At 35.7% G+C, this 17,219-nt stretch overlaps 1 protein-coding gene across 1 annotated transcript; it reads left to right on the top strand.

Moving 5' to 3' along the window:
• Window positions 1-4,757: 4,757 nt before the first annotated feature.
• Window positions 4,758-10,950, top strand: LOC119832367 (macrophage mannose receptor 1-like). Its single transcript, XM_038356037.1, has 7 exons — window positions 4,758-4,826; window positions 5,572-5,685; window positions 6,343-6,486; window positions 7,919-8,113; window positions 8,494-8,627; window positions 8,982-9,102; window positions 10,275-10,950. Exons 1-7 carry the CDS (start codon window positions 4,775-4,777, stop codon window positions 10,463-10,465), a joined length of 951 nt encoding a protein of 316 aa, XP_038211965.1. The 5' UTR covers window positions 4,758-4,774; the 3' UTR covers window positions 10,466-10,950.
• Window positions 10,951-17,219: the final 6,269 nt, after the last annotated feature.

Raw genomic sequence — 17,219 nt, 5'->3', positions numbered from 1 at the left:
TATAATTGTCCAACATCAACAATTCTTTCCTCGTACGAATATATTTCGATAAACGTTATTAATATTACGAAGGCGAAACTGTGATTCAAAAAGGACATAGGATAATATGTAACCCGGAAATCCCACGGTAACGAGAACCATGCAGGAAAAAAGGGACTGTCACTTGACAAGCAAAGCCGCGGGCGGTATGAAGCTTTTATCTTAGATCAAACTGTGCATGTGTGTAAATTTGATTAAAATCGGTTGTGAAATTTAGGAGTTCATCGGGGACAAACAAAGTGACACGCAATTTATATATATGAAGATACGTCAATGTTGCACACTCAGTTTTATTGAAAACAGTACAGCCATTCAGCATGACCGAATTAAATAACCAACAACCGATTAATAAAACGAGAAGCAAATAATAGAGAAACGAAAAAAGAAACATTTTGAACATTTCTATTCGTAATCCAAAAGAAAAAATACATACATTACCATCTTATTTCCGATATCATTTCCTCGATACAATACCCGACGCGCAGTGGAATGCAAACAGCGACGTCTTTGCCAGCGAATCCTATTACAATATAACAAAGAGTAGAGCTGTTTTCCATTCGATTGGAAAATGCAAATTGAGATGTTTCAAATACACTGCATTTTTAACAGCCGTGGTGGCTCAGTGGTGAGAACTTCTGACTTCAAAATCGATAAGTCGGGGTTCGAGACCGGGGCGAGCGTGCAGGAAATAAATTGATTTTTCAATTTATCTGCGCATGTAGATAACATCACCACTGCTTAAAACGGTGAAGGAAAACATCGTGAGGAAACCGGCATGTCCGAGAATCAAAAGTTCGACGACATGTGACATCTGCCAACCCGCACTTGGCCAGCGTGGTGGCCAGCCTGAACCCTCATAGGAGGCCTGTGTCCCAGCAGTGGGAACATATAAGGGCTTATTGCTTTACTTATAAGTTTGTTTGGTTGAACGCGCTGATCTCAGGAAGTACTGGGGAGGTCTCAAACATTTCTTCACCGCTCGATATTCCTGAGTGCTATAGGCGAAGCCGGGGCGGATCGCTTGTGTAAGATTTTTTTCTCTGAGCCATTACAAAAGACAGATTGATACATTATTAAATAAAGTTTGTAACGTTTCATGTTTGTTTGTCTTTTACACAAAAACTATTTAGTCTGATGAAATTTAACAAAAAAATTTGTAAATTATTTAGAATTGGTATTGTGCAGCTGTGTGATTTTTTAATACCCATTAAACAACGGATTTTGATAGAGTTATTGTAATAGATACAGTGATTAAAGAGGAAGGTTTATGTGTACATATTAAGCCACTCCGAATTCAACGCGCGCGAATCCGCGGGTGGTAAGCTAGTTTTTGCAATAAAATGAACATTTAATTTTTAGTTTTCAATGCTATAAAACTAAAAATTAAATTTAACAAAGGCCGCGTTCCATCGATACAATATTGTAATCATTGAAATAATGTTTCGTATTGGTTGTGATGGTTCTTAATCATCTCAATAGATGGCGTGGGGTGCCCCTTAGGCACATGAAACCGAAAGAGTAGAAGAAATTCGATTACAGTGGCAGGATCACGCGTGGCCGAGAGGCTAGGCGTTGCTACGGTTAGGCAAGATACGCAGGTTCGAATCCTGCCTCGTGATCAAATTTTTTCTATTCTTTCAAAATTTCTCAAAATGAACGTTGTAACACAATACAGGATTTATTTCCTTACCCTATATAAGGATGCTCAGGTTTACTCATATAATTAAGAGGAAGTCTGGTCAAATCACCAAGTAGTCTCACAAAATATTCGATAGGAATAATGTGTTTTTTATGTCATAGCGGGCAACTGAGCTGGTGGTTCGCCTGGTGGTAATTTATCACCACCGCCCATGAATATTCGCAGAGGCTCAGACCTCTGAGAATGCGCTACCCGCTTTTAAGGGATAAGGGATAAGGAAAGGATTGATGACTGAAAAGAAGGAATGGACTGGGAAGGGCTAGGAGAACGAAATTGGCTTCCCCCACTCACCGTACGAAACACAATAGCAAGCTATTATTTCACGCCGGTTTTCTGTGGGGGTGTGATACTTCCCCGGTGCGATCTGGCCCAATTCATGCCGAAGCATGCTCGACTCCCACAATAATAAAAATATAATAGTTAAAAAATATAATATGTTCGACTCAAAAGAGAAATACATACAGCAATAAATCGGAAACACGTTTCTCAGAAGGCCAGCAAAGCGTAATGTAATTAATGTTATAAGAATTTATGAAAGAAACATTGTTATTTTATCACCCACTCAGAGTCAAATATTCTTTGATGGAAACCGGAAGCCATTTTTACTAAATGCGACTTCGTGAGAGGAACTTTCAATTTGTCTGTTTTTTCAGACGTTTTGACTGGATGAACCAATTTTTATTATTGTTATTAAATATTTCAAGAGATATAAGTGAGATATCGTTGGAATTGTTAAATCCCGTTGTGAGTAAATATAAATGTTGCATCGTTTTATTTAAAAATAACAGTTCTTCGTTCTTGGATTTAAGTTTTTTCCGTCAAAGATAATGGCTATGTAAACATCGATATAACTTTAACAGAAACATTGCTTAATTCGTATAGCGTCAATACATGTAAAAATTGTAATCATCAGTCTATTGTTCCTACAGCTGGGACACAGGCCTCCTATGAGGGTTCAGGCCATAATCCACCACGCTGGCCAAGTGCAGATGTCACATGTCGTCGGACTTTTGATTCTTGGACATGCCGGTTTCCTCACGATGTTTTCCTTCACCGTTTTAAGCAGTGGTAATGTTACCTACATGCGCAGATAAATTGAAAAATCAATTTATTTCCTGCACGCTCGCCCGGTCTCGAACCCCGACTTGTCAATTTAGAAGTCCGATGTTCTCACCAGTGAGCCACCACTGCTGCAATGTCCTATAATCGAGGCGCGAAATTTTTTACAATAATTGGCTATAACAATTTCGTTCACACGCCATTGAATGAAAGTGCGGGAAATAATTTCATTAATACCTACCATTTCGCGCTTAAAATTCAACACAATGCTTATAAATAAGTCAATTCTTTCGCTCGTGCACCAACGTGTACGTTCTGAAGCGAAAACGAAAAATTTCAGCGGATTCCAACAAAAATATGACTTCCCTTTTAAGGTTTCCCATTCTGCTGGGTTATTGTCCTTAATTAGATCATATGTGGGACGAGGGAAAGGCTTGCACTTGTAAATATTTTATTTAAGAACTCGTTTTTTATTTGTATATAATTTATAATATTTCAGCGTAAAGACCTCTTGTCTTTAAAATATATATAAAAACTAGCTTTTGCGGCTTCGCACGCGTTAACTTCGGTGTAGTTTAATAGATGTTATTATGCATAATATAAACCTTCTCTTGAAGCACTCTATCTATTTAAAAACCCCCATCAAAATCCGTTGCGTAGCTTTAAAGATTAAAACATACATAGGGATATAGGGACAGAGAAAGTGACTTTGTGTGTGTGTCAAAACTGTTGCTAAGCGTTAAACTCGAGAATGGCTCGACCAACATTGCCCTTTTTTCAAGTTTTGTTAAGACACAAGGAATTTTCTTATGGATATATGGATATGGATAAACGGATCACGGGTGAAGCAGGGATGAACCGCTAGTTTATTTTTATGTCATAGCGGGCAACTGAGCTGGTGGTTCGCCTGATGGTAAGCGATCACCACCGCCCATGAATATAGAACCAAGAGCAGAATTCCTCTGCGAATGCGCTGCCCGCTTGATAGGGTGAAGAAAAAGGAAAGAATTAACAGCAATGGGGCTGGGATGGGTGAAGAAAAAGAAACGTGCCTCCCCTTACTCACCTTACGAAACTCAGTAGCATATTCCTATTTCACGCCGGTCTTCTGTGGGGTGTGGTACTTCCCCGGTGCGAGCAGATTTCCCATTTTTTTGAGTAAATATTGTTTATTTAACTGGTATGGATAACGTTATCCAACTGAGATATAACTGTATTTTACACGAAACGATATAGCATCGTATCTTAAACACTACAAAACGTTTGGATATCTTATGGACATTTAAAACAAACAAATTATTTCTTATTATACACTATTTGCTAACATAAATTTAATCTATAAATCTAGTTTATGCGTAAAAAACGAACACACATTCTTATTTCACCTAAAACATCACTCGGAAATTCCGATAATAAGTAAATAGTTATAATGAAATGGGATGAAAGTATTCTGTCTAGTTTAATAATATACTTCTTTATTTAATGTAATTTGAGTATAAAATTGATTCATCTCCAGTATGAATGTATGTGTTTATAATAAGAGCAGATAGTGGGTTGTTTGGAAAAATATGGTATTGAGCAATAAAGCCGCCATTTGCATGTAATATCTTGTTTTTTTTTTCATAATTTTAAAGTTTCAGCGATGCGCATTACGCGTAGCACATGCTGAGTAGTTACCCTTTTTAGCACCACGCCAATTAGTCATAAGTTCACTTTTTTATTTTAATTTAATATTATGTGGTGGTGTTAAATAAACATTCTTTCTTCTTTCTTATGTGTGCAATAAAAAATATTTCATTCATAATTAATCGTAATGCTATTAAAAAATATCATAAAATTCGTACTATCTGAAACATCCGTCGCTTACGACGCAATAAATATCTTTAATTGATATAAATGCTGGTGTCGTATCGCGAAAAAGTATTAAATAAGTTAATATTATAACGTGCACTATGGCACAACTTAGTATTCGCCGCAATGAAGTCATACTTAGTGCTTACGATATTGTTCGGTGTTATCGACTTGCTGTGTATGTATCTAATTAAAATAATAATTTATTAAATTGTACTAAAAATTAAAAATTAAAATTCATTTGTTTGTTTCAATTTTTTTTACATAACACGGTTGCATATACTGTATTGAACCCCACACTAGAATACTCTGTGTTGTGAGGATATATTTTAATCTTTACTTGCCATTTTGAGTATTGAGAGTGTGTGTATGTGTGTGTGTGTATAATAATATATAACTCTTTGTCTGTTATTATAAGATGTGCATAATCTTTTACTTCTTTTTACTCTTTTGATTCTTCTGTGATTATGAATTGGGACCTAAGTTAATTATTTAATTATGTATTTTGTTATATATATTTCATGATATGTATATTTTTTATACAGTACATGTTTGCTGCCTCTCTTTGTCCGATTATTATTTATCCTGTGCCGAATGTGTCGCCTGGATCGCTCTCAAGCGATAAGACCGCCGCAATATACATTATCTTTAACTATTGTTTATATTTCTTATTTTTTATTTCTTTTATGTATAAGAAAAGTGTTAAAATAAATAAAATAAAATATCAAATAAATTAATAAATATTCTTATTCTTATTTTAAGAAACATTTTTTCATTATTGTTATATTAATGCAATGCGCGCAACTGAAGATATTCAATATTTTCACATAAAATATTTACCAGTTTTTGTAAAAAAACGTGTATTGAAAACATTAACTTTCTCACGTTATACCTACCCTATTTGGATGTGACTTATTTTTCAGACGGAAACCGCTTTAGATGTGATTACAAGTATTTTCAAAATGCACAAAGTTACTTGAAGTTGCACAGAATACCGGCCAATTGGAAAGAAGCCAGACTAAGATGTCACCTTGAAGGTAAGAAGATATTTTTTCAAACTTTTTTCAATCGTCATGTTTTTCTAATATGCTATTCATCATCATCATCATCATCAGCCCATATATGTTCCCACTGCTGGGAAACAGGCCTCCTATGAGGGTTCAGGCCATCCACCACGCTGGCCAAGTGCGGGTTGGCAGATGTCACATATCCGAACTTTGGATATTTGGACGTGCCTCACGATGTTTTCCTTCACCGTTTTAAGTTTTAGTATGCTATTAATTTTTATTAATTATTAATAAAAGCTGTTCGTAATCTCTATAATCGTTTACTAATTGTGCATTTCACGAGGCGTAGGCTGAGCTTTGCTTATGTGTGAGTGACCGCGAAAGGTACAAGTAGAGACCGCTGACATCACGCGCCGCGCCACACAGAAAACTGTATACAACGGTATAGGCCAATCAAAGGATGCTGCGCGCTCTAAGCCGTCATCTCATCTACTCTATCTATGTACACTCACACAAATGCAAGACTCAGCTTACGCCTCACGGACTATAATCATATTTGTTTATTTTATTCGATCAGTATTACCGATAACAAAAATTGATCAAGTGCAACTTGGATACGCAAAACTAAGCGTTCCGTATAAATAAGCTAAAGAGTAGATTACTATAAATATATGATCGTATATGCAGGTGCTAAAATAGCCTCTCCTCTGGATCAGAATCTGAAAGCGGCGATGGTATCCATGATGGACGTTACCCCGAAGCTGAAGTGTAACGGAGTGTTCACTGGGATACACGCCACGTTCTCTAGAGGAGATTTCTTCTCAGCCGAAGGTGAGAATAGTTATGGATTTTTTTTCTGACAGCCCTATTTTCATTAAACTTGGTGTGGGGCAACCCTAATTTTTATGTAATAGCAGGTCACCGAATTGGCGGTTCGTCTGATGGTAAGAGATCACCACCGCCCATGAACATTTTCATGCGCGGTTGAAATCAACCTTAAATGCGGACAACGTACAGGCCCTACCTCTACGTTTTCCGCATTTCTGGCAAAAAAGACCTAGGAAAGGATTGACGGCAGGAATAAAGAAATAGAGTGGGCGGGTGAGGAAAACGATACGGACCTTCAGAATACTTCCCTGTAACAATTATGATAATTCCAAAATTTTATTAGAATTATTTGTGAGAAACCCTAGGATAACTTCCATTAAGTAAAGAACAATTAATTTAACTTTTATACGAAATTCAAAATGAAAATTTACACCGAAATAAATAAAGTTTAAGAAACGAAAAATCACGACGACTTTATTGTTTCAATTAAATCGGCCCGTTTTATCAGCATCGAGTCGGTTACATACAAAGATACAAGCGGAGTTAGTACAGCGTGAATTTCCAGATTTGTAAGATTATAAATCCCTTTTTCCTCAATGCTAGTTGACCCGGCAAATGCTGTTCTCATAAAATGCGTAAAGACATTCCGGAGCTTAATAATTATAGAATGATATAATAGTTATGGTTCTCTTGGGGTTATCAAGATATTTGACTTCGATATCGTTGTTATATTTCTTTGACCTCGACATTATATACAGTTATCATCTTTATTTGTATTCGTGCTTTCTGATTCATTATTTTAATGTTTGTAATAAAATTCTTAATTAATAATTGAGCGTATAACTAATAACAATAGGAAAATTCGATCCGTGTTTAGATGCTAGGGCATTTATGCCAAATAAGGCATTTATGCCCCATCCCAAATGATCCGTGTTAAGGCATTTGTCCCATACCAAATAATCTTGGAGAACTGGACTTTGCGTATATCTATTAGGTTTGTTTATGTAAAGTTCTGTGCTTATTGTATAATATATTCGTCACATATTTGGTTTTAAATGTCAAAGGAGGACCATTTAAATTAATCTATCGAATATGCTTGTACTTGGTTACAGTTAGTTGTATGAGATAATGCGAAAATCATTCCATTCACGATCTGTAGAATAGAATATTGTTTCATCATTGTGAGGAAATTAAAGCCAGGTCTGACAATGTATCATTTGCCTCTGTGACTGCTGCTTAATTTATAAATTAATATCATTACCACAACCCTACCCTCATCAGATTAGATAAAACATTTTTATTGGTTTTACCTAAAGCCAATGGAATACACGATGAAATACTGCCATGATTAAGAACATAAACTATTTGTCATGCGTGTGACCCTGGGATCTAACTCTAACTTTTGATTTCTCATGATGCCATTGAATCGTTTCAGGAATTCCTCTCTCCAGGATCCCTCATACTTGGGCAGACGGCGAGCCCGATAACTACGAGGATAACGAGAGCTGCATACTGATGACCAGCGCTGGTGAATTTGCTGACGTCAATTGTTCAGACACGTACGCTTACATGTGTTATAAGAAAATGTCCCAGAGTATGATATTGAGCGGCTGTGGGACAACTGATCCAGGTAACACACTCATTTATCTATATTATGAGATGTGGTTGAAGTGGCAGTTACTATGAAATGTGGATAGGCGGGTACTATAATAATACCTAGTACTTTGCTTAAGGGAGACATGCTTCTGATAGAAAAATAAATTCTTACTTTCGTTCTTATCTTTAATAATATCTTTGTAACAAACATTCCACGTGATAAGGCTTTGTTTAAATACTTTAATCAAAATAAGACGTTTTTTACGAATGAATAATCTATTTTTAATGCAACTATCATGATCTCGGCTTACTTCTTGCTTCTTTGGAAAAGACACCAAAAATAAGATGAGATTTGATTGGCTACAATAAAACTACAACACTTTAGTTACAAAAAAATTAATAACAATCTTACAGAATACAATATCGATATGAGGACTGGCAGTTGCTACAAGTTCCACACAGTCCCTCGCACCTGGTCTAGAGCATATATGACGTGTGCAGCTGAGGGTGGATATCTTGCCATAATTAACAGCGAAATAGAAGCACAGGTGAGTGGAAATATAGATGAATAGGAGCATCTACAGAGTTGCTGCAGAAATAGCTTTCTGAATCGAGGGTTCCTTATAGTAGTAATGATTCTGTTCGGCTTCGGCTGATGTTTCTCTTTTGTTGCTAAAAGAAGTCTATATACACTCCAAATTATGATTTTATTATTGCCAAGTGTGTTTGATTTAATCTTTCAATTTTCATTGTTTATATCTGACTAATTATATAATTACCTTACTAGTTACAAAATTAGATATTGTTTCATCAAGAATTTGGTTATATGCTCGAAATATTCAACCTCGGCTTCAACCTTTCAGATCTTTTAAGTATAATGTATTCCATCTTCTTCTTTCCAGGTCATCAAAGAACTGTTCGCCAAATATCCAGGCGGCAAGATGCGTGGAAACTTCTGGAAGGATATTGCATTCCTAGGATTCCATGATTGGGGTGAACACGGGGAATGGCTGACTATAAACGGTGAGTATTTCTTATTATATTTACTTCGTTAATAGCTAAACATTATTTAATATAGAGGAAGATTTTGTTTGTTATGATTTAAGTTAAAATCTTCTCAATTTATATTACCTGTAGAAAGTCATCTGTCATCTTAACCGAGTAAAGTGATGCCGTTTTTTTGTCTTGGGAAAACCAACCAGGAAAAAATCTGGTCTTATGCCATAGTAAAAGACAAGGGTTGAAGGTTGCTTCGGGTGAAGTAGCTGTTCTCAGCTTGCCTTCAGCAGGGCCAATTTCCCCGCAGGTGGAAGAGCGGAATCTTGATCCTGCTGAGGAAGAAGGAGCGTCCGCGCGATTCATCCTTAGCGTATAAGCCTATTGTGTTGCCTGAGAAGGTGAGCAAGCTCTATGAGCGCGTATTCGCAGCTCGCCCCGTCGACCACCTGGAGAGAGTAGGCCCAGGCCTCAGGCCTCAGATATTTTAGTTTGGCTTTCTCCGCAATCGGTCTACGATATCCCGTGTGAGGGTCGCCGCCGAAGACGCAGCTGGCTAGTGGCGAGGTTTTTCTGGAGAAGTTGGAAGCGATCTTCTTTCCCGGTCCTCGAAGAATACACAGCGCGGGATCAGAAATCCGAGTAGCTCCAATGGCTCCATGGCTCCCAACTTTTAGGGGCAGCTGGGGCACTGGGGAGTTTGCTCCCGAACCTTATGGGTTGGAGATAGATTTCGCGAAGGGGATCCCCAAGCAGATCCGATGCAACGCCGACGATGGGAGTCGTCGTTGCGTCGCAACCTGCCTCCTTGAAGAAGTGCGCTGCGCAATGGATCGTGGTTGTAATCTATTGTCCGATGCGGCGAGGAGCCGTGGGCCGTATTCCACTCACACCGCTCACTGGAGGGGGAGTGGCATCCACCTTGCCGCTTTAATTATGTGCTGCGGAAACGGGCTGCCACCGAGGGGGTCGCGGATGAATTATAACCAGCTCCAGTGGCTTCTTCACTTGAGCGGCTCGTCGAAACACAGTGGGTTTTGGTCGGTACGAATCCGACATATCTACAGCTATAACCTACGGCTCCTTCCCCGGGGGTCTTGGGTATCTATACAAGATTTCCCCATTAAAAAAAAGGTGTTTCTTTAACAGTTTTCAGTATATTATTTGATTTCTATTAAAACAGTAACTGCTCCTTCCAGGCGACACCCTAACCCAGGCTGGCTACGATAAATTCTCTGGCGGTGAACCGAACAACGCAACGACTGGAGAATACTGTGGCGCCACCTACCGAAGCGGCCTCTTTAACGATCTGTGGTGCGAAAACAGATACGCGTTCATCTGCGAGAAAGATCCTGGCAGTTTGGCTTGCGATGACAATAATTATAGATAAATAATGATGTGTAGGAAGAAAATCATTCCAAATAAAAAAAAAAACAACAGTAAAAACAAGGAATCTGAGAGCGTGAACATTTTCAAAAACTACGTACTCATTTTTAGCTTCATAACACTCAAATGGTTTTTATATGAGATTTTTGTAAGAATAGATCAAATATATCACGACGCGGTTTCCGAATCCACGTCTTTCTTTGTGAAATGGTAGCGTCTGACGTTTCGACCACCCATACATACACAGTGGCACAAAATCCGCAATATTGTTTATCATTCTGTCGTTATTTATTATATAGTCTGTTATTTATTGATGTTTTATTAAATATTCTCTCAGCCAGTCTTAAGATTTATACAATATCCTAATCTCAGTGCGCGTCAATGATAAACATTCTCACGCATTCAGGTAAAAACCAATAATGTTTATTAAAAATATCGATGTATATAATGGCGTGCGTATAACTAAACTTAATAAACGCCTCAATAAATCCTCTGCAGTTTTACTTTTCATTGTTATGTATCAACTAATCCGAGAGCTTTTGTTGTCAAATCTAAAAGACCGAAAAGAACTAAAACTATCTGCTTGTTCTTCAGGCTATTCACAGTAGTGTAGTAGTAACAGCACCTAGTGATAGCTGACCGAGTTAAAATCCATTTATATACGACATAATGTCGCGTCTGAGATTTATAGCATGATAATTTCATATAAATCCTCTCTTAAATCCATTTTAGCGTGTAAAGGACGCGCAAGTTTCAGCAAAAGCCAACATAAAATGAATATATTTACACACAAATAAAGTCGGAGCGGCAAATCCTAGCTTATGATAAAGTCTGAAAGATTTATACCTAATAACAGTAAAAATATAACCAGTGTTGAGTCGAAGATTTGCCTTTCTATTATTTGCTTTTCAACTATATTTATTTTATCCGATTTCACTGGAGCGAGGGTAATGTTGAGATCACATTAAATGCCTTGATTTAATAATATTTTATTACAGTATTTTATAAAGTGAATACACAAAACGAGAGAAAGAAATAAAAAGATTTTCCCATGCAAAGTAAATGTTTTCTTCATAACTCTTCGCAATAAAATTATCATTTTATTTGTAACTATTAAGTTTATAGTATGAAGTTACATTAAAATTTCTTTGTTTGTTTATAGAGACCAGTAAAATTGTATGAAAATGGCTTCTGTTATACTTTATGATCAAAAAAATTGTAAATAGGATAAATACAAATAATATAAAAACACAGAAAGTCTTAAAATTCTCCGTCATTTTCATTGATCGAAATTAATTCACAATTCACAATTCTTTTTAGGGCGTGTAACAGAAAAATATAACGTACTAGCTGCGCCCCGCGGTTTCACCCGCGTAAGTCCGTATCCCGTTGGAATATCGGGATAAAAAGTTGCCTATATGTTATTCCAGTTGTCCAGCTATCTACGTACCAAATTTCATTACAATCGGTTCAGTAGTTTTTACGTGAAAGAGTAACAAACATCCATACATCCATACAAACTTTCGCCTTTATAATAGTAGTAGGATGAATCTCGAAAGTATTTTTTTATGTCCAGTGGGCAACTGAGCTGGTGGTTCGCCTGATGGTAAGCCAGTTTCGCCAAAAGGTAGCTAACAGGCGGTGTAACGCGTTACGTAACGGACCTGTGAGATGTTATCACTTGAAAATCTGAAATCAAATTACACAATATGAATAAAAGCAGTGTCATCGTAGTTGTACTTTATTCTCATCGAAAAATACGAACATTTTTGATTTTTATAAGTTGCAACTTCATTAAGGCCATATTTATTCATACCTCGTCAACCCGGATCAAAATGTCATATTTGGCTTATAGCTTGTAGTGTTAATATATTGTAGTACTAGCTGCGCCCCGCGGTTTCACCCGCGTAAGTTCGTATCCCGTAGGAATATCGGGATAAAAAGTGTCTATATGTTATTTCAGTTGTTCAGCTATCTACGTACCAAATTCCACTGCAATCGGTTCAGTAGTTTTTGCGTGAAAGAGCAAATATTAGTAGGATTAATATATAATTTTTTATTTGAGGTGTGAAAATAATCTAATAATTGAAACTTGTACTATCAAGAAAGATACAATCTAGATAGGTAAAAATCTGAATTCGTTTACATCTTACTTCACTTCCCTAATTTCTATGCACATAATTCCAGAACCTTCTTGTACAAAAATACGACCGCAATTTTTATAACTTCAAAAGGCAACACGAGAGACGGTTCGCGATGAGGTAATTTAGATGATTTTCCTTTGATCACCGTTCAACAGCTGACAAGTGAGGGATGCTGGTCCGCGCATGCGTGGCTCTGCTTTCGATAATGTCGTATATTTATATTTGTTTGTACTCTTAAGTTTATGAGGTCACGTTTATGTTTATCTATTTACTTTAATTTAGACAAATAGCTCACTGGCTGTATTAAATTTTCCTGGTTTGCAGCGATGTGTAGAAAACTTTTTTTGAATATATTTCATACTAGTATACCCGGCCACGCGTTGCTGTAGCTGAGTTATAATTAAAAACATTAATATTATAAATTATTGGGATGATTAATCGAAATAAAAACTATCCTACATCTTAAGTTGGACCAAATTACACATTAAGTGCTAAATTTCACCAAAATCGGTTGACTTGGTGAAGAGTTTATTGGGAACATACATCATGACACTAGATTCTTATATATTTAGATGTAACAGAATAAAGTCATAATTTTGCATCTAGGTATTACCCAGGGTTCCCCTATTATTGTTTTATTAGGTGTCCGCCCTTTCTCAGTCTCGCCCGTGATACATGGATAGCGAAACACTCAGGGATCTTCTACAAAGTTGTGTACATTGTGTCCAACGGTGAAAGAATTTTTGAAATCGGTCTAGTAGATCCTTAGACGGCAGGCAAAAACTGGCAGTAAGAAACTTTATTCACTATATAGGTTGTCATATAACAATCCTGATTAAAACAGGTGTGTACAATTAATTGAAGTAATATCTCATCACTTCGAAGTAAGAAGAATAAAAAAATATATTTTAAACTAACCTATAGAAAAAAAATATCTTAGTTCTAATTTTGGCAATGCAAAGTTACCTAGTGTAACTTTGCATTAATAATTTTTAAATAATTAATTATTCCATAAAATACCTATTCTGCGATTCGGGACGGGACCGGTCGAGCGTGCAAAAATAAATCGATTTTTCAAATTATCAGCACCTGATCCACCACTGCTTGTAGGGTGGTGGTGTTGGGTGAAGAAAAACATCGTGAGGAAACCAGCATGTCGAAGAACCAAAAATTTTGACGACATATGACATCTGCCAAGCCGCACTTGGCCCGAGTGGTGGATAAAGGCCTTATCCCTCATAGGAGGCCAGAGTCCTTGCAGTATGAACATATATGGGCTGATAATGATGATGAATTATTACAAATATTTGGCTTAAAATCGGATATAAAGAATGGTTCACATTAACTTGAGAATTTTATTAGAAATCTTCAAAAATCTCTTACAGAAACCATTTGTAATTTTACGAGGACTCCCGCGTAATAGAAGCGCTCAAGTCGAAAGCACGGATTTCATCGTTAAACAACGGAAAAATCCTTTCAAAAGCGAAATATCATCACGTAGAGTGTCAAGGATAATGTTTTATTAAAAAATTCCTATTTAAATTTATGTCCTCTTACTCTAAACGGTGCTTCAGCAGACGAGCGTTGGAAACGTCGAGAAATGTTGTTTATTGAAACAAAGTATCAAAGTTGTTGCTCTGTAGAGTTAAGTTAAGAAGAGTTTTATTTTTAATTTCAGGAAACTTTGTCCGTAAGTAATTACTAAGCACAAGTTACATATAATTACTAACCTGTAAAAAGAGAAACAACATTAAAAGCTATTGTTTCAAATGATATTTCCCAAATCAGAAATATCTCTTTATAAAATAAAACCACATTGCTTTTTCAATGTACAAAACCAGCAAGAATTATAGAATAAACCAGAGCGAGCAGTGCTGTCACCACAGATTAAATACTTTAAAGTAAAACGTCAAACACAAGGCGCGGGTTATTTAAAATGTAATGAAGTAGGATTAGCTTCATTCCATTTTACATATATTAAAAGTATTTGTTACGTGAATGAAGTTAATTACATAACAAATACTATTTAATGTGGGAGTCGAGCACGCTCTGGTACGAATTTAGCCAGCTGGCACCGGAGAAGTACCACGCCTCACGCCTTCACCGAAGACCAGTGTGAATTTATAGCATGATACTGTGTTTCATCCTTTTCCTCATCTTTCCCAGCCCATTTTACTTTCCAGTGGTCAATCCTTTCCTTATCCCCTACCCATTAAGAGCGGGCATCGCATGCGCAGAGAAGTTACCACTGCGAATGTTTCTCAGTAATTTTTTTCATTTCAAAGTGAGTGTTGTAAAGTGTGGTGATTTGATTTGATTCGATTTAGCTATCGCATTTGTGCTGTCGGCCATCTTGAATTTGAAATTATATGTGGCGTATTAACTAATATAGTATTATGTTACCTGTGGTGTTACTAATTAAGCCCTTAAATTATTAAATACAAATATTGAGGGAGTTATAAAAAAAATTGAAGCTAACTATACGGCCGCCATTTTTGGTCGATTTTCATCAATTATAGCTAAATAACATCGCAAGTAAACTGGCTTTCATGGCTTGACTGGCTTAAACCGTTTACGAGACTTTTAACAGACAAACATCGATGTCAAATTTATAATACTCCGCTTTTGCGTCCGGAGTTAACAAAGCCGCTCGTTTACTCAAAACGCAATAAAATCCCTTAACTCTTAAGTCTTCTAGTGTTTTATCTGAAACTTCGCGTGTATAACGTACATCATAATTATTTGAAAACAATATGTTATTTAGCAGATAAATAAAATTGTCTATTTTTATTGCCATATTGAAGGTTATGAAATACATGAGAAATTTTAAATACTCCACATATAAATAAAGAATGAAAGAAGAAATAAGATACTAAGCTGCAATATAATATATTTTATTACATATTATTTTTCATATGCGAAACGAGCTGGCCCAATTCGTGCCGAAGCGTGCCCTTTCCCATAACAATTGTTTATATATCTAAATAATTGTTTTGGCTAACACTACTATTTTAAATGAATGTTATTTATTGGAACGTTTTTTTTTGAATAATGATTACTCTTCATTACAATTTCCATAAAACTCTGAAAGTTCCAGCAGAAATAATGTAACATTGTTTTAAGAGAGAAACCACCGACAGCCGAAACACAGTTCCCAACTAGTTCGGTAGTCAGTGGGTCATATAAAAGATGTAATTACTGTATTTTATGTCAATAAATATTTTTTCATTTTCATTTTTTTCATTTTTCAAATATATCATTTGTAAATTTTTATCTATACTAATATCATAAAGATGAAATGTTACACACATTATGTTTGTAACGCTTTCACACAAAAACTGCTATACCAATTTCAAAAATTCTTTCGAAGCTAGTAAGTTGTATTTTATGCAGACCCTGTCAAACACAAACATTAAGGGTCACTAAGGGTCATAGCAAGTGTCATTCAAAAGAAGATTTTTTGTTTATAAGTAGATACCGCTTTAGCTACTTCCGGATCGGTTCGGGTTCAGATTTGTTTTTAATTTAACTTTTTAGCATCACTCATTCGGTAAATACTTAATGTTTCATTTATTTATTTATAGGCAAATGGTTTTTTATGAGAAATTTTGAAATAGTAAAAATTTGATCACGAGGCGGGATATTCTTTCAAAATTTCTCATTTAAAAAAAGTATTTCAATGCTATAAAACTAACAATTAAATGATATTTTTACTCACAGTTTTTGATTTAAATCGAAATAAACAGACAAAATAATGTCCCTTCTCTTCTCTGTATAATATTCGTTCAGATTTAGATAACTTACCGCTTTGGTATCAGCTTTAAAATTGAAGGGTTGTAGTTAGGTATGTCATACTACCTAAGGGTCTACAGAGGGGCCACTGAAAATGAGAGCTGAAACTTCACAGCGCATACTGAGTAGCCGCTCGTTTGGAGCCATTCATCTTTCTTTTAATGTTAAAATGTTATCTTTCAATGTTGTTTATTGTACTTTCTTTAATTATATATAGGTATTGTGTGTAATTTTTTGTGGAGAATATATATAATATTATTGTTTGTTATATTATAATTTATTAATCTTTGTTGCGTTTTTGCGCCGAAATTACTTTTTACCTCGTAATAATAATATTACTTGAGGAAATATTTTTAAACTCAGCAAAAAGGATCTATAAGGCATCAATTAATTAATGAAGATATTTGTTTTGATATTAACATCCCAATCAAATATGAGATATATCAGAGTTATTCAGGATCAATTGCACTAATAAACTAACTGAAACACGCCACTTCGTACGCGTTTTAGATTATTTTTCAGGCAATTTATTACTATTACAAATAAAGGTCTCTTACATCGACTAGTGAAAATGAAAAAAGGCATAGCGTTACGGAGATTAGTCCTTATAAATCAACAAAAAAATAGGCAAATACGTTAAAATTTATTGCTTGATTCTTCTGTATGGTATATCTCATACTTAAGCAAAGCCTTGGTTATGAAAACATTTGTGTAGGCTGTTATAAAGGAGTTTTTTTTTTAAGTTTTCGTATTGAAAGAAAACTAGTTCTATATCATAAATTATATGTCAATTAAATATCCTTTATGTACCTATTAGCTTAC

This window comes from Zerene cesonia, chromosome 15 (assembly GCF_012273895.1).
Source record: "Zerene cesonia ecotype Mississippi chromosome 15, Zerene_cesonia_1.1, whole genome shotgun sequence".
In the NCBI taxonomy this organism is placed as follows: domain Eukaryota; kingdom Metazoa; phylum Arthropoda; class Insecta; order Lepidoptera; family Pieridae; genus Zerene; species Zerene cesonia.
This window is presented reverse-complemented; position numbering and strand designations above follow the sequence as displayed.